The 23,832-nt window shown below is 39.8% G+C and overlaps 1 protein-coding gene across 2 annotated transcripts in view; it reads right to left on the bottom strand.

Annotated features, from left to right (window-relative positions):
• Window positions 1–22,167, bottom strand: part of UBP1 (upstream binding protein 1) — a 48,914-nt gene extending 26,747 nt beyond the window's left edge. For both annotated transcript variants that reach the window (XM_065398589.1, XM_065398590.1), the window contains exons 1-5: window positions 22,055–22,167; window positions 10,535–10,686; window positions 5,740–5,816; window positions 1,955–2,060; window positions 1,256–1,362 (exon numbers count right to left, since the gene is read on the bottom strand). In XM_065398589.1, the coding sequence (XP_065254661.1) occupies window positions 1,256–1,362; window positions 1,955–2,060; window positions 5,740–5,816; window positions 10,535–10,686; window positions 22,055–22,167 (555 nt within the window). The remainder of the gene's footprint in view (window positions 1–1,255; window positions 1,363–1,954; window positions 2,061–5,739; window positions 5,817–10,534; window positions 10,687–22,054) is intronic.
• Window positions 22,168–23,832: the final 1,665 nt, after the last annotated feature.

Here is a 23,832-nt window from a genome sequence, read left to right as displayed (position 1 = left end):
TTTTTAAATATAATGTCTTGAAATTTCTATCAAAACCACTTACTGGAACGATTTTTAAATCTAACTTAAGGCTGGGATTTAGGAGGCTAATGGAGGTAGGTGCCCAAGTGTCAATGAATGGCAGTGGGAATTGATACCTAACTCCCTACAGCTTTTTTGAAAATACCAGAATAAAGGCACTGAGTTTATGAGACACATGAATATCATGGCAGTAAAAAGGTACAATAAGAAGAGAGTGCTATACTAGGAAACAATACAGTTACAATGTTGTAGGGCATTAAATACTCAGTATATCACCAATGCCACCACACTGTGCATTCCCACCTTCCAAACAGTAAGAGTTGACTAAGCTTTTCTTCATGCCATTAGCACATTCTGCAAGGTTGAAAATATAACTGTACAAAAGTAAAATGGATGGTTCATTACACACTCTTTACTCCCTTGCAGCAAAGCCTGACATGGAAGCAGACATTGTAATAATTGTATAATTCTTTGACAAAGGAAGAATTATTACTGTCAGGGTACAGTAGCACAACATAATTTACTGCCAATGTGGAAACAATCTACCTGAGCTAACAGGCTAAGGAATATTGCCACTTCTCGCTTTGCACTTTTTCTTCATTCCAATACCTGATTTTTGAGACAAAATTATCCAGAAGGAAGACTATAGTATAATACAAAGGATTCTAATGAAATCTAATTCCACGGAGTAAGTCACTTAGAAAAAAACCTGCCTTGAATATAACAACAAACAATCAAGAATCTAACATCTTATCAATCAGGTAAGTAAGAGGACTAAAAATCTGCTTTGAAATTTAGTGATTTCAAATGCTCTCTCTCTTGGTAAAGCAGATTCAGTCCTATTCAGGGGCCCTATTAACTGGAACTGAAGTAATGGAACAACAACAGTTATTTACAAAAAATGCTTTAAAAATACACCTCCGTAAATGTTTATCCATACAAAGATGTAAGAGCTAATCATTAATGTTCATTTAAAGCACACTCTCATTCATTTTATTGATTGGTTTTAAAAAGCTGCTTCTGTTCTAAGCTATGTTTAAAAACCTCATATCAAGATAAAAACTCAGCTAGTGTCACCTACAGAAGAAGCAGATGCATGGATCTAAGTTTCCAAAAATGATGGATCTAATAGGATAATTTTGCTTTTTACTAGGATAATTATATAGGAAACAATCACATTCATGACCTGACAAAGACCAAATCAGTACACATCCAGTAAAGCAAAATTTCAAACCTGAATAAAGGCAGATGTACGCTTTCCAGGATCCCACAGAAATTCAACTGCATTGAGCTGGCTTGGATTTGTCTTTATATCAATTACTCCAACAGACATTGGAATATCTACATAAAAATGAAAGTATATGCTATAGGAACACAGCAGTGAGAGGACTTGGTTTGTTTTGAATAAAACCCCATTAATCTGCAAACTCATCTACAGTGAAACATACTGTACGTTACCACACAAGGGATGACAAAAATTGGTTTAATGACAGTGGTCTTCTGATAAAGATGGAGATGTGTACTTAATTTCTGGGGAATAATGCGAGGTGATTTTATGGGTTTTACTGTAAGTCTTATGAAATCTGCAATAATTAAGTTTTTACAGTATATTAGCAATACAGATGTTTCTCTCATGTTCCCGATTACCAGAACAGATTTTGCTCTGAAAGAACAAAAGGGGTATTAACTGAATTATTTAGTGTTGCTGTTTTCTGTAATGTTAGATGCCATTAGAGGTTTTCACGGAAAATTCACACTGTAACATTATTGAAAACATTTATATAAATCTCAAGTATCCTAACACAACAAGTAGCATACAGACATTGGTATGTATGCTTTTGCTATCCCCGCTGTTGATATATAAATTGATGCTCTTCATATCAAGACAGTCTCTTATTTTAACCCTAGATAATAAGGGAACTGATAGAAGTACCTAAGTCAAGAAGTCTGTCCCCAGGGCGATTCCACTTCCAACCTTCCAGTTGCTGGTGCTCTGTATATTGCAACCTTCTGTCATGGAACACAACTCTTATGATACTCTAGTCAGAGGAAGAAATAGTTAAAAATTAGCCTTGGAATCAGTATACATTAAAGAGGAGATTGATGCATTAAAAATATTCTGAAATACGTACTGGTGATAAATACACACACTTTTAGAACAAAATCAATGGAAAGCACTTAATCCAACTTTATTTAGTATAATGTCCCAGAACACTTTAGACTAAGTAATACAGAAACAAAGGTGAAAAGAAGGGGCAAGAAACAGAATATGGTTCAGATGCAATATGAAGTGAAATGGCGAGCTGGGGCAGACACCGCCCGTAAAGGCTGTTGCAGATTAGGTGAACTGGAGAGGATAAGGCTCTCACACAGCACAGTGGCCAAATTACATGGATACAGTGAGGCTAGCATTAGGAAAATCAGAGAACAGGTCAACCGGAAAGGTTATAACTTCAGTTTCACACACTGAATAGCACTGATGTATGGTTTGAACCAAATTTATAGAAGAATTTGCTGGAAAAAATCAGAAATAAAGGTAACATTCTGCAGTAATCCACAAAATAAAATATTTAAACTTGAATGAGTCACCTAAAAATCTGCAAAAAAGGGTTTTGTACAATTTCTAAACAGGAGTGCATTAATTGAAATATTTAAAGTATAATTGTGACTCCAACAGTTCAGAAAATTAATAAATGGATAAATCGATGTGTTTGTGTAAAAAAGATGTATTACTAGATAAACATTAAGATCTTGCACTACACAAGGAGGACTTCAATTTATAGTTAGCATGGACAGAAACTGCCAATTCTAGAACTATTTCCACTCTTCTAGATACAATATTCATCTAAAATATTATAAAATCTAGACAATTTATTAAGAAGTTAAAAATAGGTTTCAAATACTATGCATGCCCCAGAGTAGCCCCGCAAAATTCTGTGGTTTTACAACCACACCTCTCTCTCGCTCTAAAAATACAAGTCTCTCTCTGCCTAGTTGTGTGAATGTGCACAGGAACAGGGAAAGTTACTATACAGAGGGAAATGGAGAAACTGGCGGTTCACAAAGGGCTGCCAAATGCCCACTAAATGCCCAAAACACTCAAATATGGTGTTCTGGCTTTATTCATATCCTTGCCATTAAACTATTGTAGCTTTTAACATGAAAAATAAGTTGAAAAAACAAAAGGATTAACATTACTTCTCAATTGAAATTGTTAAGCCTGTTGGGAACCTGAAATATCTGTAGCTGTTTACAGCAATGCAAAATATCCCACTATAGAAAATACTTCACAACCAACAAGCATTTCAATATCCAAACTGAAAACATTTCAAATACCTAACTAAAGCAGTAAATGCAAGTCAAATAACTATTGAAAAGTAACCCTGATCTCAAATACTCACCCAAAGGTTAGTCATAAGTGTATTCAACCAGTAAAAACAATAAATACTTTTCAAATTGGTCTCAATAGCAGTGGGTTCCCATCAGATACACTGAAATGTTACTTAAAGCCCCCAAAGAAAAAGGTGGCAGAAATCTGCAATGTTTGTCACAACAGCAAAGCAGCAGCACAGATGACTACAGTGTTTCAGTTCCAGGGTCCATAAATCCAGCAATGTGATGCTCACATCTAGCACTCATTGATGGAATTATCACAGAATAAGTTCCCTGTCTGAAGAGCAAACAGCAGGACTATACTTGCCAGCAAAGTTCTCAAATGGAGAGTCGGCATTGGTGGGCAAAAAAATTAACTATCTTGATAATTCCCTCTCATTCAGAGACCTAACAACAATAGGGTATGTATTAATTTCTTCAACCTGTCCTTCTGGCTATTAGAAAAAAAAGTTAAACAAGTAATTCATGAGCACTTGTGTGTATTCCCATTTTTAGCTTGCCAAACATTACATTCACTCTACATTATTTTGTTTACTGTAGCTCCTAACAGCAAGTTAGAAAAAGTTTTGGTTAGCACTACTGATAAGACGGAGTCACAAGAGATGGATTCTTTGCTCAGCGGCCACTGGGCTGCTGCGTGACCTTCGGCAAGACACTTAAGATCTGTTTTTCTAAGGTGATGAGTACTCACAGCTACCAACTGACTTCAACTGAAGTTGCAGGTGTTCAGCACTTCTGAAAAAAATCAAGCCCATAAATCTTTGTGCTTCAGCTTCCTCTATCTGCAAAATGCAATAACTCACAGCAAAACACAAAGCTTTATATGGGACAGAGTCAAAGTGCTAATTTCATACTTTCAGACGTTTAAGTTTCTTGAAGTTTAACTTCAGCTCTGAATTCCAAAGGGCTTTTGTCTGTTTTTGTTTAAACTACAACAGTATTGTACTAAAAAAAAAAAAAAAAAAAAAAAACCACACACACCACACACACACACACACACAAAAAACCCACAACAACCAGTAAGTTATGACGTACTCTCAACATTAATTTTGTCTGGTTTCCTTATTATTTTCTTTTTAAATATTTATGACAGCCACAGGGAGGTAAGAAGGAGAACACCCTGCAGAGCTTCTAAGTAAAAGGGAAGCAGGAGCAAGTGACTCATGGAAGCCATCTGGGAATTAGGTCCAGAGACCTGCATGACTGATTGATCTTCTGGTGCCAGAGAAAGTATGCAGAGCTCTATAAACTACCTATGCTGGGCTCCTGCTGATGCCTGCTACCTTGCACTTTGTAAATTCCAAAGCCCTTTAGCTGGCTTATAATAGAAAGCAAGTCTTCAGTCTTAACTATGGAGTAGCTACCTTCTCCCTAATAATACTCAACTGTGATTAAAAAAATTAAGGACAGATATTACTATTTGTTATTCAGAGCAGACAATGTACAGCGATGATCAAAGTAATCAAAATAAAGAAGTCTCTATCCCGAAGAGACTGAAGCTTGCAAGATAGAAGATGGGTTGCAATGGAAAGCAAAAAGGTGAGGGACAGTTAGGGTTTTTTAAAACTGCCTTCTTATGGGCCTTGCTATATACACACAGAATGTTCTTCCCTTCTGCCAGCAAGGCAGGTCAGTTGAAGGTAAAAACCTAATATGCAGACCAAAAGAATATCTGATTTTCAGAACCACCAACTTGATCATATTTTGAAGGAATGCTAACAGCTTCCATACCAGGGGAGACTACAAAGATTAGAACTGTTTAGCTTAGAAAAAAGAGACCACTAAAGTGGGATATGATAGCAGTCTAAACAAACATGAATAGTGTGGAAAAAGTGAATAGACAAATGTTATTTTTCCTTTCCCACAATGCAACAGCTTCCATAACCCTGATAATCTTTGTTGCTCTTCTCTGAACCTTTTCCAGTTCCGCTATATCCTCTGAGATGGGGCGACTAGAAATGGACAGAGTATGCAACATGTGTGCACACCATGGATTTAAGATACTACTTAAGTTTCATTTATTTTGTCAAGTTACTCAGATTTGATTTTATCCAGCCATGTTAGCTGGAAGGAAAATACTTAATTTTCCTTTAATATTCCCTGGCTCCCAACCAGACTAAGCTATGGGGTTCTCAACCTGGGGGTTGTGACTGCTTCTACTTTCTTTATGGTTAGATTAAGAGGTTTGGGGGAGAAAGGGTTCCAAATTTTTTTCCTGTTGCAATGTGGGGTAAGAGTAGAAAAAAAAGTTGAAAACCACTGGACTAACTTGGCAACCAGCAGCAATCTCTCATTACTATTATCTAGAGAACAACTCTACTTCACCTTCACCAGTTTTCCACTGATCTCCGGCATGTCTCCAATCTTCCGATTATCTAGCATCCGTATTTCATAGGACTGACCTTTAGAGAAAAAAAGTTTGTATCAATAAAAAGGTGACATACAAAGCCTCTATGTTTAAAGCAGAGAATATTTGGTTTATATTCAGCATGTTGTAGAAACATAAGGTTAAGGAACTCTTATAGGGAGTTTTCAGTATATAGCTGGTTGCATAAGGATAAAGTGAAACTTTTACAGTACTGCTGAAACTACAGATACTTCCAAACCCTATGTATCCTACTTTATGTCTAGTGCAAGTGTTTATTCCTATTTGGCAGAAAGGAACACAGACCACACCAAAAGTTGAATTCCTTTATATCTGAAATAGCTGAAAGGCAATATGTTGATGACAAAATAGAATATTTTCACAAGTACCATATATTCTGACTGCAACGGAATGAGTTTTTATACCGTTTACAGCTGCATTTATGTACTGATCGCCTGTATTTTAACTTGCCTTAAACACATTCTGCCTATGGGGTAAAAACCCTTCCTATAACTTTCTAAAAGTGGCAGTCTTTAAAATAGTTACCTTCAGAGTTCAAAACGGTGACCAGAATGGTCACAGTGAGCGTTGTGGGACACCTCCTAGAGGCCATTTAGGGCGACATAAGCAACGCAGTGTCTACACTGACACTATCATCCTAAGCGCTTCACCTCTTGTCAAGGCACAGCAGCAGAGTTAAACCAGTGGGAGGAACATGGCAGTGTGTACACCTCCACAGTTACGTCGACGTAAGCTGCCTTACGTTGCCTTAACTTTGTAGCGTAGACAAGCCCAGAGACATTTCAGTCAGCACCAACTGAGAATCAGACTTGTCTATATCACCTTGTCAGCTGGTCAGGTTGAATGAAGCATTATGTAATTAAGAGTAAAGTCAGAGTTTATCTAAGGATTATGTTAGCAGATGCTAGATCTCTAGCAGATTCAGGGCAAAACTTGCCATGCTTTGGCATTCCCTAACCACATATTCAAGACAACCAGCGATGTATGAAACTAAGACATAACTGACAATCAGCTAAATTCACAGCTCAATTCCTTTGCTTAAATACTATAGTGACTGGTACCACATTAAAACCCAAGATACATAGAATTCACTTAGATTAAAATCACTAAAAGTTTTAATGTATACTCACACCCAGTAATCTAATCAAACATTAAATGTTACTACACTTACTCCAAAGAAGTCCAGAAGCAAAGCTTTTGGTGCTTGAAGGTTGTTACACAGAAAATCAGACCATGTAGTCAAATACTGAGACACTGACTGTGGCCAGTACCAGATGCTTCAAAGGAAAATGTAAGAACATTGCAATGGACAATTATGGAATAATTTTTCCATAGGAGGAAGTTTTGTCTGAACCCTTTCAGTTAGTGGTTGGTCTATCTCAGAAACTTTAATCAAGTATTTATAAAGACAAATAACTTTAAACATTTGGATTCCAAAACACTAGCCTAGAGGATCAAAAGAAATGTATGGCTAACCAAAAAAAGCTATTTACAAAACTACACAAAACTGTACCAATTTATATTTTTCTTAGACTAAGCTCTTTCGTGCAAGGACCTCATATCTACTAAGCTTGTGCAACACCTAGCACAACACAGCCCCCGTCATAATATTCATAGATTCACAGATTCTAGGACTGGAAGGGACCTCGAGAGGTCATCGAGTCCAGTCCCCTGCCCGCATGGCAGGACCAAATACTGTCTAGACCATCCCTGATAGACATTTATCTAACCTACTCTTAAATATTTCCAGAGATGGAGATTCCACAACCTCCCTAGGCAATTTATTCCAGATATTGACCATTGCTATTATAATAAATTTAGGTATTTTCCTGAACTATTCATAAAATAATTACATATATTCCTCACTGAGATACCAATGAAGGAAATGCAATCCAAAAGACCCAGACAGGATGGGCCTACACAAATTCCCTTTCACATTCAGTACTTAGAGCCCAAACAATGTACTTGCATGTAAAATATTTTTCTTAGAAGCATTTATTCCAGTTAAATCCTTCTTGATTATAAGTGGCCCCTTCCATCTTGGAAGATCCAAAACAAATGCATGCAGTATACACACACCCCACTCCAAATATTTTAAGGCCAGAAGGGAGCATTATGATCTAGTCAGACCTCTTACATAACACAGAGAATATATTATGGTCTTGTATTCAATCACGTAAAAACTGCTATTACTCTCAAGGTGCTTAAAACAAATATAGAAAGAGTAGGTTATAAATATAAGTCCCACAAGATAAGATACATAGTGACCTTATTCATGTGGAAATCTGAAGATGATATCGGTCATCATGCCAGTATTAAATGTAGGTACAGTCTGCATACATGGATTCTGCCCCCTCCCACCTATCCTCTATTCCCCCCACAAGGCCACCACCTCACCTTACATGTGTCTCTTCTCCAGGGTCCAGGCACCCAATTAGTGGAGCCACTCCTGCGTGGCTCCACTAATTAGGAGGTGGGCCCTTCATTCTCTTGTGTGCAGCTGCCCAGGCACGCACCTTAAAAGGGAACTATCTGCGGACCACCTGAATGGAGCTCATGGACCACTGGTGGTCCACGGACCACAATTTGAGAACCTCTGGCTTATATGTTTTATTTTTAACTTACCCACTATGGTAGCATTTCTTCCCTTAAGCTCAGCAAGAGAAAAACTTCCCAAGTTTGTCTACTGACTGGTGAAGTTTAGTGGAAAGGACTTCCGTAGAAGATCTTTCTATCATAGGCTACTAGATAAAATGGCTAGACTCGCATGACAAGTAATCTAACTGGCTTCCTATAAGTGAGACAGACAGTAAAGTACTTAAGGGCTGCAAGGACATCTACCTGTACGTGTTACTTTGTAAATATTTGCACAGATAGAACATTCAGAATTTACCTTTCAAACATACGTTAGTCATAAATAGCTTTCCAAGACTTGACAGTAACCTACATTGTTACACAGATGCTTGAGCCCTGGTTAACTGCCATTTAAGAACACAATGATTTTAACCTTTGAATTATCTCAAAAAAACAAACACACAATAAAAACATCAGCCAAGTAACTAACCTAACCAACCATATATAAAATGGACACCACCTTAATGTCTAGTGAATTTTTTCAATTTTAATTAAAATTAGTTTCATATATACATCTGTCCCTGTGTCTCCTTCCCCATTTGGGGGCATTTCCAGGTCACATTTTCATACTCTTAAAAATAATGTCTCTTTACTTTATTGTTGGGCGAAAACCAACAAAAAGAAACTGATCAGCTATAAAGGGGACACAATTAAACATATTATATATAAAATGTTGTCAAATGCATGAAGTAATAAAAATTGTGAAGTATCCCACCTATACCAAATCTCTCTATTTATATTCATTTTGAGTGCTACCCGCAGGTATAAAAAAATTCAGACAGTATCCTTTAAAATGTGAAATAACACTTCACTTTCATACTAGTACGGTAACAGGTCTTTTAAGCTTGATTTTCTAGTTAATTACATATAAGTAAGCTTGACCTTTGTTTTCCATGAAGCAAAATAATTTCAGTATATTTTTCCAATACTTGCAGAGTCTCCTCTCAGTAGTGGCATTTTTTCTATCCCTACACATTCCCTTCCCAGAAGGATTCCCTCCGCCTTTAAACTTAAATTAATATTAAATTTTTAGATTTCTCTGGCTTTAGGTGCTCCTACTGCTTTGCAGCTACCAAAATACTTTTGCAGAATAATACCTAAAAGATTAATTCACTGTTTTGGGTGCACTTCTAACCTTTTAGAGGTTTAGTTACTACCCTCTGCATATATGCTGGCTTCTCTAACTCCTCTGCCAGCACCTCTGAAGTTTCATGATACATTTTGTTAAGTTTAAGGTAGAAGGAGACTTCCTAGGAAGCCAATGTGTGGGAACAGAACATTAAAATATGATCGGTAGTGGCAAGTCCTATCTGATCCCTATGTAGCAGTCACTAAAGCCTTATTTTAGTAGCATCCTGTGCAGTCTTGAGAGTTACTCACCTAATGCGGATTTGCTTATGTATCCCTCCACAAGCAGAAATGCAGAATGCCAAGTCAGATATCTGTGACATCAAGGTCAAGATTTTAATAATTGGGTGCCTGTAGTTAGATGCCTACCTACCTCATTTTCTACAGTGTTAAGCACACAGCAGCTCCCACTGAAGTCAACTTTAACATTAGACATGCTGTTATATGCTGTAACTTTTTAGTAATGTCATTACAAAAGTGATTAAAATACAGTCCCAGAGCACTGTAACCATATAACTGCAGACCAAAGAAATGATCCAACTGTAGGTTTTTATTGTTGGTAAATTCAAGCAATTTGTATTTAACTATCAAGGAATATGTAGATAAAAGCAAATATGATATAATGCGCATTTATTTTTTAATTTAAAACATGCATATTTACACGCTGCCCATAGACCATGGTATATTGCTGAAATGGACCTAGGTCACGAGAGTCGGACATACTGGCATACATGACTGTCAGGAGAGACATAAGAGGAATACCATAAGCATGCTAGATGTCACTGAAATTGACAGCCAAAGCTATAAGCTGTAAGCAGAAACCTCCCCCAGCACTCTTGGTCTTTCATTTTCACATGGAAATTCTAAAGATGAAGATACCACCCCTATTTTTCATCCCTATACTTTTCAGCATCCCAACATTCATTAAGCTACATCCACGGTAAACAACATATGCAGAAGACGCATACTAACCTTGGTTCAAGTAAGTAAGAGTTTCATCGTGCAATTTGACTGCTGGAGATGTTGCAGCACACATAACGTATTGAAACGGTGGATGTTTGGTCTCGCTGTCTGGTGGAAGGCTGGAATCTTCCTGCTTGAAAATTGGCAGTGCCAAAACATCACTGAAACAAAAATCCCACAACATCAGTCTGAAAGAAGCATCCATTTATCTTACAAAACAAAGGCAAAATCAGAACCACCACCACCTTAGGAAAAATATTTTCAAAAAGCTGAGTGGATAAAAATTAATTAAAAAAAAAAATCAAGAATATATTTAAATTTTAATTAAATAGATTGGGCCTTAGCATAGGTTACTATAATCTATTTAAATTAAAATATAAAAATATTAAGCAGTACATGTCCGCTGCAAAGTTTTAAAGAAAGTCAAACCACTCAACTGGTTGAAGTTACTGGCCAAGCCCCAGGAACCAGAATTTGCTGAAGTGCTAAATCAGCTTTTGACAGCAGTAGCCTCTTGTGCAGGTTCAGAGAGACTGTTTTCTCCATTGCAGTTCATTTAAGTAGTTCAGTTCACTGACTAGATCATTCAAAGTTAAGAAACTAAAGAGAGCTGATAAAGTGGAAAAAACTTGTTTTCCCCTTCCAATGTATGAATAAAATTGTCTCGTATAGAAGGATGAGATCTGCTAGTTCTAGACTCTGGTGGAGCTGGACAGGTGGAAGCAAGACAGGAGTTTTCCCAAAACTACCAATGCAGATAAGACTATGTCTAGAACTGGGGAAGCAGCCACGAGACATGGTTTCTATTCTTTCATCTGCCACTAATATACTTTGACCTTCTGAAGTCACTGGACTGCTCTGCTTCAGTTTCTCAATCTGGGAAGCAAGGTTAAGAGATATGCCTACTTGAATAGTTCTATACGATATATTGCTTATAGGTTCACACTCCTAAGTGAAAGAACTCCAAGCTCAAATGTCTAAAGCCATTATAGTTGCAGTAAGAAGAGTTTTGTCGCAGCACCTACAATGCAACTTATCTCAAGCACCTAAACCAACAGTCCCTTTCCTAGTGAAAGGTGAAGTTACTGCCAAACAGACACAAACAGAAACTATCTACATTATAAATTGGAAGCAGGCTGTAACCAAGTTCCTGGAGGTTCTATTAGAAGTACAGCATAGACAAGGTTCAAAGTGATGAGACAAGTGATGAGTGAAACTTCAGCAGATCAAAGAAAGTAAGAAGGATTACTGGAGGAAGTTAGGGTGACAAGCTTCAAAGTTAACATCAGGTAAGAAAGTAGTTCATGGTCTGCTTTACTTTGCTTTACTGTATGTACACTAAATTGGTAAGATGATTTACCTTGCCAGTGTGGCAATCACAGACAATACGGCTAAGAAAATACAAAAGAATCCAACTGAAGGCTCCTGTTCTGCCCATGTTTATGAACAAAGGTTGTTGGCAGTCACTTAAGACACATCTAGGAGGTGAATCTTCCCACTCATCAGGCCACCCTCAATATGGATGCAGCTACCAAGCATGTATTTTCACTTAAGTGTTTAGTAAAATTCTGCTGATTCTTGTCTAAAACAGCCAGCTCTAGGTATATAAAGCCTTCCCCAGATAAAGAAAAAGAATAGAAAAAGTGATGAAAGGAAATACAGTAGAACCTCAGAATTACAAACACCAGAATTACAAACTGACTAGTCAGCCACACACCTCATTTGGAACCGGAAGTACATAATCAGGCAGCAGCAGAGACAAAAAAAAAAGCAAGCAAGTACAGTACTGTGTTAAACGTAAAGTACTAAAAAAAATAAAAGGAAAACAGCATTTTTTCTTCTGCATAGTAAAGTTTCAAAGCTGTATTAAATCAATGTTCAGTTGTAAAAAAAAAATTAAACAAAAGCCGTAACATTTTGTTCAGAGTTACAAACAACCTCCATATCAAAGATGCTCGTAACGTTGAGGTTCTACTGTAATGGAAAACATTTAACTCGAGATTTCTTTAGACCATTTGTTTAAAAGCTGAAGCCACATGGAGAGACGCCATCTGCCCCACAATCCCCAAGGATATTCCATAAGCCATGCAATCCCTTTGAGAGGAAATGGAAGGCAAAAACAATACCCAGGTAACAGTAACCTCACACTCAGAACTGAAAAAAGTTCAGATAATTTTAGAATCTAGAGGTGACATACTTAAATTATTGTTGCAAGGTAGCAACTTGTGCCATTGTTAAAATATTGCTCACATACATATGATCTACATACAGTAGAAAGCACCTTTCAGGAAAAGATGTATTATTTCAAATATGTTGAAGGCCAAAAGGGCCCATTTATGATAATCTAGTCTGATCTGCTGCATAACACAACACAAGTCACAGAAATTTACTCCATAATTCTTACAACAAACCCATAACTTCTGATTAAGCCACAGCTTCTTTTTTAAAAAGACAGTTTTGTTTTAAAGACTTCAAGTGACGGAGAATCCACCACACTTTCAGTTATTTGTTCCAATAGTTACCATCATTTAAACGTCTTTTTTTCTACCTGCAATACTAATTAACAATATACAACTGTTGTTTGAGATATATCAGTTAGCAACTTTTTAAAATTCATTTAATATATACTACATTGTTTTTTGTGCGGAGGAATTTTCAGAAGCCAGAGAATCTGGCATTTGGTGCTGACAATGTCAGAATCCAGGGACCAATGCTTACCAGTGGCAAAGAGCTTCTAAATAATGAAAGGTGAACTGCATAAAATCAAACAAAAATTTAGTTAAGGCCAGAAAATATAAACTGAATGCCTCCAGCAGCCGGACAGTACAGGTGTAGGTTAATAGCTTAGCTTTAAAAACAAAACACAGAAGATACTTAGAAGGAAGTTTCTTCTCCCCCAGCCTCTCCAAGGTAAATTAAATTTATTTCCTTGCATAAGCCTTCCATACTCTGGTCAGTGGTGGCATTCAGTATACATCTATGCATAAATTCAGTTTAGCTTTACAAATCGCCTTTAAGGCTAACTGCTATTTAAATTTTTCTCCACAATAATTGAGGAAGCAATGCTATTTACCACTCATGATTTTTATGACTGAATAGTCCCACAGGTTTTATTTAAAGCAGACTGGGGGTTGGAAACCATGCCCACATTGAAAGAACCCATAACTTCATAGAAGACCAGTAAACCACATGTTGCTTTGCAATTAAATTTAACTAACTTCACACTAAGTTTTATGCTTTTTGCTAACCAGAATACAGTGTATTTCTAGATACGATTTAGAACTTCAGCAGTAAACATGTACTGCTTGAACATGGGTCCCTTCCATCCTGGGTATTTATTATGGATGGCGTGATTGATGGATGACTAGAAGATGTCCACATCTATGACAGTAACTTCCTCTTTGGCTGTTAGGCATCTACCCTGGTACTTTGTGTTGTGCATACTAGCAAGAAAATTAGGTGGTATAAATGCTTTCTCCATCTGCTTGCTCACTGACTGCAAACTTTAAATTTGTTGTTGGATATCCTGCAGTGTTGCTTGAAGGTCTTTCCAAACTTCAACAGCATCAGCAATAAAGCAATTTGTCCAAAGTTATAGAAACAGGTTTCAGTATATTTAGCATATCTTCTACATTTCTCTTCAGTCTTATGTTCAGTCTTACGTTGATTACATTTGGCTGCGATAGTTCCATCTATTTTGTCCTGCTTTTCTTCACAAGTTTTCATCTGCATAGGCAAGTTTTTAATAAACAGCTCACAATAGTCAACCTCTGAATTCCATCTTGCGTCATGGGGGAGAATTAGTTTTGATCCTCCTCCTGTGTTCAGTGAAGCTGAAGCAAAGTGACTCGCAGAAGTATTTTACTATTTGAAAAATTTGCTTTATTCCTGGAGTATGTAAGTGTTTGACAAGAAGATGCATCAAATAGGCACTACACACCCATCTATTACAGGTTTCAGGTTCACTTCATTATTCTCTTCTAGATTTCGTATCTTAATTTCAACGTATTTTTATTTATAAATTACAGTAAGTTTAGCATCTAAGTCAAAATTTCAAATTTAATTTTAAACAGGTTTATTTTTTAAAGAAAAATATGTTTAATGTAAACAAAAAATCGGATTTCAATAAAAAGCATGGTTTTTTAACCACTCTGGCCTCTTTATACTTTTGGCACAGGTGGCAGTCATAATCTCTACTTTTTGCCGAGAAAAAACTCCTCTTACGGGCAACCTTAATTCTGACATCTTCTAACTTTTGAGTGCAAGATTTTACCACCTTAAAAATGTGGAAATTTTTATATACAATATCACTTTTTATTAATGTTCCTATTCTCCAATGGAGAAAATCAGAATGGCTGAGCTCCAAAGAGCTTGAATATTTGCTTCAACCAAACAATGCCCAACTTTATGCTTCAGACAATTTTGTCTTCACATCCTTCTCACAGTGACCTCTATCTTCTTCTGTGCCAGCCCTACACCTGGAAATGTCTTCCTTGCCTGGTCCACAAGGTCACCTCCCTTTCCAAACACAAATCCCTTCTGAACTACTTCCTCTGTGAAGAAAACAACTGGCTCCCAAGGCCACAGAGTAATTGGGGAGTCGTCATATTTATATAAACAAAAAAAATCATTTTATCAAGAATTTTATAATCAAAAGTGACTCTATAACTGACCACTCTTAATTTTGTTTGTTTTAGATCAAATGACCTTTTTATGTAGTATGCAGTGCATTGATATCCAGCTTGTGGTCCAGAGGTCACTTGTGGCCTTTGGGGCTCTAAATTGTGACTTCTCAGGGTGAATGTATGTATTAATGAGTATTTGATAAGGTAAAACTTGTGCTCCCACAGCCACACTCTGCAATGTTAAAGTAAGTGCTTGAATCATCCACATAACTACAAGAAGGAGGCAGAAAGCATCACATCCCCAAATCCTCCCAAAGCTTCTTTCCCTGCAGCCCAAGGAACAGCTCTGATGAGAGTTGGGAGCACTCAGAGCAAGCAGCTCCTGGCCCTTCCCTGTTGCAGCTGCTCAGAAAGTCCCCTGCTACATTATAGAAAAGAGGACAGTAACTCTGGCTACTCCACTGCCTTCTTCCCTGACAGGCTGCGCGAGCTTCAGAGACAGCAGGATGGAAACTCAACTGGCTATGAGCCTGAGCCAAGGAGAGCACCTAGCAAAGGATGGCTCCCCTTTCTCAAACAACCCACAGCAATCCAGGAAAAGGAGTAAGGAGAATCGGAGAATCAGCCACCAGTTACATCTCCCTTGTTCTCTGCCCATCTCAGCACAGGTTAGAGAAACCAGTTGGCTGCCCCAACTTGTTCCAGCTGGTTATGGTCATGGGATCAATGCCATCAGGGATACTGAAAAGCAGTATGCCACAACCACTCTGCTGCTCTGCTCCCCACACACACCTTTCATCACAGGTTGTAAGGAGGGAGGCATAGGAACTAGCCAGGCAAGTTCAACAGAATCTGTCTTGAAGTACTAGGTACAACTCTACCTCGATATAACGCTGTCCTTGGGAGCCAAAAAAATCTTACCGTGTTATAGGTGAAACCGTGTTATATCAAACTTGCTTTGATCCACCAGAATGCGCAGCACCGCCCCCCCGGAGCAGTGCTTTAGTGCGTTATATCTGAATTCGTGTTATATCGGGTCGCATTATATCGGGGTAGATATAATGTCTCCTTAACCTTTTAGAAATGTGTTTAGCCATCAGGCTGAAAAGGTTGGACACCACTGATCTAGAACATTGGGGTCATTACCATAAATAAAAATTTACAGCAGAACAAAAAAATTTAAACAAATTTACCATTCTATTAAAAAGGTATTTGTAATATGTAATGCATATTGTTTTATGTATGACATTTTTATACTATAAATTTTTAGATTGTAAGTTCTTCAGGACATGGATTGTGTCTATGTTTTGCACAGCACCCAGTATAACAAAGCTGCAATCCTAATTGGAGCAGGACTTCTGGGATCTACTACAAATAAAATAAGGTTATATTCATATAAATTGTGCTTTATATTTGTATGTGGAAAAAAATAGCCAAACAAAAAATAATATTTAAAGAAAAGAAGTGCAAAAGTTGTTTGATCTATTGTTTAAAAAAGCAGCTCAGAACTTTTAAAATAGTCGAGGAAAACTCAATGATCACTTAGTGTTTCGCAAACTGGGGGCCCTACTGATCAACTCCACTACCTCTCTCCCTGTGCCTCCTGCACGCCGGGGAACAGCTGTTCAGCGGCGTGCAGGAGGCGCTGGGTGGGAAGGGGAGGAGCGGGGACGGGGTACACTGGGGAAGGACGCAGAAAGAAACAGGGAAGAGGAGGGACAGGGGTGGGGCGGGGCCTTGAGGGAAGGGGTGGAATGGGGGCAGGGCCCGGGGCTTAGCGAGGGGCTTGGGGGTCCCTGAAAATTTTTAAATCAAAATGGGGGTCCTTGGGTTGCTAAAAGCTTGAGAACCACTGACTTAGATAATTTGGTGTGTGTAACTATACAAGAAGTCTGGACAAAGATTCAAGTTTGTTTAGAAAGCCATGTAATGTTATGGGAACTATATTAAACAGTAATTTGATCTGTCAAAAGTAACAGTGCCCACAAATACATAAAAGAAGTGCGTACTGAACCACTCGCCTAAATGTTTTACTTTGTTACTGCAGAGCTTGAAAAGTTTATCAGGCATCTAAAGAGCTATGAGACAAACATATCAGCCAGACACCAACATAACCAACAAGGGGAGGGGGGACCCCCAACTGTGAGATCCAAACACACACACACACACACCACATTAGTGGGGAATTGAACTGGGAGTTCTAGCCAGCTAGTGTCCATGGATCCTGTTCAATTGCAAGGCCTCTGCTTAGCAAGGGAATAGATTATTTTTGAAGTTCCACAAACATCCAACACCCCAGGCTGTAAGGAGCTCCCTCAGATACTGTCAGGGTGAAAGAATGATTGTGTTAATTTCAGCTCCCCAACCTCCATTCTTTGTTTTGGTTCTTACTTCCAAGAGACCCAGTTCCAACCCCAAGGCCACTCCTAACTTTCCCATGCTGCAGTCAAGCTGAACAGATCCTTTAAGGGCTTGTCTACAATTGGAAATCTACTGAAATAGCTATACCAGAATAGTTATTTTGGTATAAGCTCTGGTGTTAAGACTCTTGTTCCAGAGTAAGAGTACTTTTTCCTGATTTAGCTTAATCCACTTCTAGAATAAAGATCTGCACATGGGGTTTATTCCGAAGTAACTATTTCATAATAGCTGTTTTGGTCAATTTACAAAAGTGGACAAAACCTTAGTTTCTCTATTGCACACACAGTTTTGAATAGTAGCAGTTTAACTAACAAGCATTACACTTCCCACTAGGGTGACCAGACAGCAAGTGTGAAAAATCAGGACGGGGGTGGAGTGTAAAAGGTGCCTATATAAGACAAAGCCCGAAATATCAGGACTATCCCTATAAAATCGGGACATCTGGTCACCCTACTTCCCACATGAATTTACGTGATTTTTTTCTAGCCCACTGTTAATGGCTATTGTTGGCTCTCAGTTACAGAGTTTAAATAAACAAATCCCCAAATGGTAGGCCATATTTTGGCAGGTAACTTATGAATACTGAAAACTGCAGTTTTTAAACCGAAATAGCCAGTTTTGAAAAAGTTAAGTATAAAACATGAAAAAACTATTAGTAATCTGATTTAGTTTAAATGAAGGCTCACGGCTCTCATGATATGGAAAGAAAAAAATTCTCATTCCACCACAGAAACAGTGAATAGTTTCTTAAGATGAACATTTTCTCTCTTGACACAGCCTTCACTATTTGATGCCTTATTAAAAAACAACACAAAACACACTCATTTGCCCCAAAAGAACCAAGTTTGCTGCATCTGGATTATGTTAACCTTCTTTCAGAGTATTAACCATTTACACAGCTTAAGTAGTTTTCACAGGGCTGCGGAACCATACTGGTTTTGGTCATGAACTTTGACAGGATCTACTATAAAAGCACTTAATGTCACGTTTCTGTGAGTGTCATAGCTAGTATAGTTACTTGTCACGTTTCTGTGAGTGTCATAGCTAGTATAGTTACTTGTAACTGCCAAAATTACCATCACTGAAAGAACTTAGCAAAAAATATTGGATTTTTTTCCCCTCCAGTTCAGGGGGTTGTTTTGTTTTCTGTACATTTAACAGCACTAGGTACATATCAAGTGTCACTGTTTCATATGTAGAGTTAGTTTCACTGTAGCATAAAGAACGCTTAAACAGATGATCAGAAAAAGATTTTTTAAATATATTTTTAAATTTCATGATCTACTATTTAAAGAGTATCATTAAAACCAGGAAATGTTTAAAATTACTCAATTCCAGGTTGACAGCATCTCTTTAAAATCTACATTGATTAATAGACATCCACAGGTATTCTATTTGGATAAATGCTGGACTGGCTGACAACATACTTCTGGACATAAACTGACCATCAACTTGGGTGAGAATCCCCACATAGAAAAATAGTGTTCAGGTCACTAAATACATTATGAAGACTGGTAGTGGGGCAGGAAGCACATGCTAGTCTTCCTTTAGAGAGACAGAGCATGGACATATGATCTAGAGATTTATTTCTATATAGCAAGCCTATTTTTCAAAAGATGAATACATTCTTCTGTCACTTCCTTCCAGAGATTACAAATATTGGACTTCTCATACAAAAACAGGCACAACAGAATGAGACTCATGGTCACATTCTTTACATTCCATCACTTGCTTTTATTTTTCCATTTATGTCACCATCATTAACCCAAATCATACCCTACTATGTCCTACTGCAGATACAAGACCTAACATATCTGTTGTTGGTACCTAAAAACCCAGCATATTTGGGTAACCGACTCTGAACTTTACCCAAAGAATAATACAATCCCAATTAGAGAATTCCTTTGACCACATGCTTACAGATGAAAATTGCAAAATAGTGCTAATGTTTTTGCCCATAGGTTATCTAAAAAGAACTTAGTTTGTGCTTTATTGTAACCCTAAAAATATGTGCAATATTGACTTTAGATTCTTACATGCAATTTCACAACTTGCACTTTTTTTTTTTTATTTAAAAATGTTTTAAGTGCTGCTGCTATGGCTACTATTTGAGTGATAATTTCTTATGAGATCATGATTTATATAATCTATCAACAGCAAAATCTCAGATTGGGTACCAAACACAAAGCAAGACGTGACTGAGAAAAGAGGAGCATTAGTATAGTAAGGCATGGATTCACAGGATGCAGCAGTACTCGAGCTAAGAAACAACACCATGCAATAGGAAGAATTAAAATCTATAAGCATGGAATGAAAGGCATCATAAACAAAGCTCAGATCATAAACAATTCCTCAGATAGATAATACAAAGAACCAGAAGAAACAACGCATTTTAACAGGACTACTCAAAAGTCTGTTGTTTTTTTAACCACACCTTTTCTTTCAAATAAAACAAAGAAAATGCACCAAAAATGGGCATATAAAATCAGCTTTGAGAGGAAGCCTGAACAATAATTTTAAAAAATAAATAAAAAGTAGAATGAGTTAATGCTAGCCAGACTGGTTACAGGGAATAAGAAGTGTTTAAAAATATACCTGAGAGAAGAGTTGTATTAGCAACTAGATTACTAATAAGCTAGAGGAAATAAATGATTATTTTTCTTAGGTTTTTTTTTTTTTTTTTAAATTAAGAGATGGACAATAAGAAAAATTGACCTCACAAAAATAACTGGTTATAAAAACAGCTCAGGCAAGAACTGCAGGCCCTGCACCACCTGGCACACAACTTCATTCCCATTAAATGAAGCATCTCAGATCTTGACTGAGATAAAGAGAATGGGTCAGAAAGATGGGCTACCACAGAGGAGAGCTGAGTGAATAAATACCAACAATCTCAAGTGGGAATGAGCTACCTGTGAAGTTGATAATAAAAGAGAGTATCTAATTTTTCAGATTGGCAGACCTTTAACAAAAATCGCTATTTTAAAAGTGCAGGTAAGTGAATTAAATGAAAATCACCTTAGCAGGTATACACACTAGAATACCTGGACTTTGAAGACCACTCAGAAGTTTCAGCGAATGTTCAGTTTTGCCACCAAACTGATTAGAGTAAGCTACCAAGAGTATAGAAACACCTGTGCTTTACATACTGTAATCGATACCAATTCTTTTGTGGATTAAATTCAAGGTACTCGTTACTTGACAAAACCTTAAACTGAATAAAATCCAGTTATCTCAGTAGCCAGCTATCACCTATGCACCAGTATGTCATCTGTTTTTATGAAAATGCTTTGTCTGGTCCAAAGATGATGTGCACAGAAGGGCAGCATTCTAAACAGCAGGCCCTCGCCTCTGAAATTAGGTCCTATTGGATACATGTCCAAGTCCACGCCTGGTTACCTTTACTGCCCAATATGAGATCTGTCTCTTTGTCTAAGCTTTCCCAACCAGGTTCTGGAACTTCTTGGCACTGAGTCTACGGCTAGGTTTTCTTTGTCCTTTAAGGTTAGCTAGATTGGTGTTACTAGTAAAGGAAGGAAGGTGGAATATAATCTATTTATTCTAAATAAACATTTAAATTTGAAGTGCACCCAGATGCCATGGTGATGGGCACCTTAAACACTTTCAGTGGAAAAGAACACCTGGAAACCCATCATGGGAAAATATACCTAATCAGAACAGACTGTACAATTGGGTATGAATTGGAAAAGTGACAGGGTAGGAAAAACAAACAATAAAAGCCATCACTATTTTAGGTTGCACAGAGACTCAAAGTCACCATTATTAAGCAAAAGATGAGCTGCCTAATAAAAGTACAACTAGATACTATGCTTGAAAGAATGCTGACTATTAGAGCTCATGGAAGAGCAATAAAAGTTATTAGATAGTTAATGAAAAACTAAATAAAAACAGCTTAACTAATTAACACCAATTTTGGGAAATATGACAGATTACCACCCTGAAGGGTGCAAAAAGAACAAGAAAGGTAGATTTAGGGAAGAACACAGATCTAAAACTAGCAGCGCTTATGTTAAGAATATCTGCACTTTGGAAAGACTTCCTAATAAGGAATGTACCCAGGTTGCAGAAGTCCCATCCCCGGAGACGTTTAAAGCTAAGCTGCACAAGAGGCTCACAACAACCCTATACTAGTCTCTGCAAACATGGGCTACTGTAGACGGTGCCATCTGCCCGTCCGCGTCCCCACTCCAGTACGCGTTATTGGGGTATGGCGGTATCGTCGCTGTACGAAGAAGTAACGCCCAAGGCGGGCTCTGGGCACATGCTGGAGAAGGAAGGGACTGGGATCTGGCTGCTCTCACCCACCCACCCACCCCCCGCAGCAGGGCAGAAGGTACACGCTGCGCTGGTACCTAACATGTGGCCAGGCACCGGGAGCGCCGCAGCGGCTGCGGGGGCAGCACTGACGGCGTAGCGGGGCCTGCTGGCCGCGGCGGTCCGGGGAGCGCTGCGGGGCGGGTACCTCATGCTGTAGGCGCTGGCTCCCAGCTCCTGCCCGATGCCGGAGAGGCTGGCATCGAAATCGTGCGCCAGCCCGGACTCGATCACTTCATCCATTTTCAGCACCCACGCCATCTTCCGCCGCTCGGCGCGGCCGGAGGGGAGGAGCAGCTCAGCCCCGCCGCCGCCGCTACTCCTGTGGGAGGCGGTGACTCGGCGGGGGCGGGTAGGGCCCGGGGGAGGCGCCGAGAGCCCGGGAGAGGAAGGGGAGAGTCCGCGTTCAGCCCCGGGGGGGCCCTTTCCCCGCAGCAGCAGCAGCACCAGGGCGCGGGGCCGCTCTCAGCATCCTGCGCTCGCCCAGCCGCCGCGTGGGGCCCGGGACCCGGCGGCCTCGGCCCGGACACAGCAAGGGGCCGCCGCCGGCCGAGCTCCGACCCAGCCCAGCGGCGGGTGCCGCATCGTTCACGGGAGAAGCGGCAACAGCACCACCCCCTGCCTGGGGACCCGCCGCCGGCTACAGCCCGGGTGGGGACCCGCCGCCGGCGACAACAGCCCGGGCCGCCAGCGCCGCTTCCTTCCCGGTACCGCTACGGCTGTCCCCGTCTCCCCAGCCGGGCTCTGAGCACCCCGCTGAGAGCCGCGGCGCCGTTCCTTGTCAGGCGTTCCGGGGACTGGGCTCTTCTGGGGTCTCCGCTCCAGCGCGGCTATAGAACCTGTACTAACATGGCGGTCGGCTATTTCCCCTTCCCCGTTCAGGTCCCCTACCGGGGCGGGACTTAGCCATAGCGAGAGGGAAGGTTGGCTGGAGCTTGTTGGCGGGCAGCAGGATTGTCCAATCAGAACCTCGAAGGGAGGCAAAGTAGACGGTAGCCAATCAAAAGGCAGTGCCCCAGGCCCCGCGACGTCGATTGCGAGCGACTCCGGGAGAAGTGACTATAAAGCCCAGCATGCATTGCGGGGCCTGCTCGCGATAAGCCTTTGGTGCATGCTGGGAACTGTTGTCACCCTAGCAGCCAGTATTACAGCCCGCCCTCATTGGCGGCGCTGATTTGGGACGTATCTGCACGGACAGCGCTTGCGTTAACCCTGCCCTTGCTACTGGTTGGAGCCTAAGACTGACAGCTATAGGAACCAATCCATGCTGGAAAGGGAGGTGGGGCTCTGTCACTCTCCGGGAAAAGGAAATGGGCGGCAGTAGAGTGGCAGGCAAAGCAATGAGCAGGGCAGCCTGGGCACGTCGCTGCCTGGGGCGGGGCCTGGCTCTAAGAGCGCCTGTAGGCTGCAGCAGGGGTACGGGGGAGAGAGCTTCCAGTGCAGTGCACCGGGGAGGCAGCGTGCTGGGTCCCCCCCAGCAGGGAAGCGCTGTGCCTCCGGGAGGGATGTGCCGCCGCCTTAGCTCCCCGAGGATGACCCCATAGCAAGTGTGGGAAATTAGGATGATGTAATAGGCACCGATGTAAAACAAAGCCCCAGAACGGTCTCTGTAAAACCAAAAACAACAAGGAGTCTGGTGGTACCTTAAAGACTAACAGATTTATTTGGGCATAAGCTTTCGTGGGTAAAAACCTCACTTCTTCAGATGCATAGAGTGAAAGTTACAGATGCAGGCATTATATACTGACACATGGAGAGCAGGGAGGTACTTCGCAAGTGGAGAACCAGTGTTGACAGGGCCAATTCAATCAGGGTGGATGTAGTCCACTCCCAATAATAGATGAGGAGGTATCAATTCTAGGAGAGGAAAAGCTGCTTCTGTAATGGGCCAGCCACTCCCTATTTAAGCCCAGATTAATGGTGTTA

This window comes from Emys orbicularis, chromosome 2 (genome assembly GCF_028017835.1).
Source record: "Emys orbicularis isolate rEmyOrb1 chromosome 2, rEmyOrb1.hap1, whole genome shotgun sequence".
NCBI classification, from domain to species: Eukaryota; Metazoa; Chordata; order Testudines; family Emydidae; genus Emys; species Emys orbicularis.
This window is presented reverse-complemented; position numbering and strand designations above follow the sequence as displayed.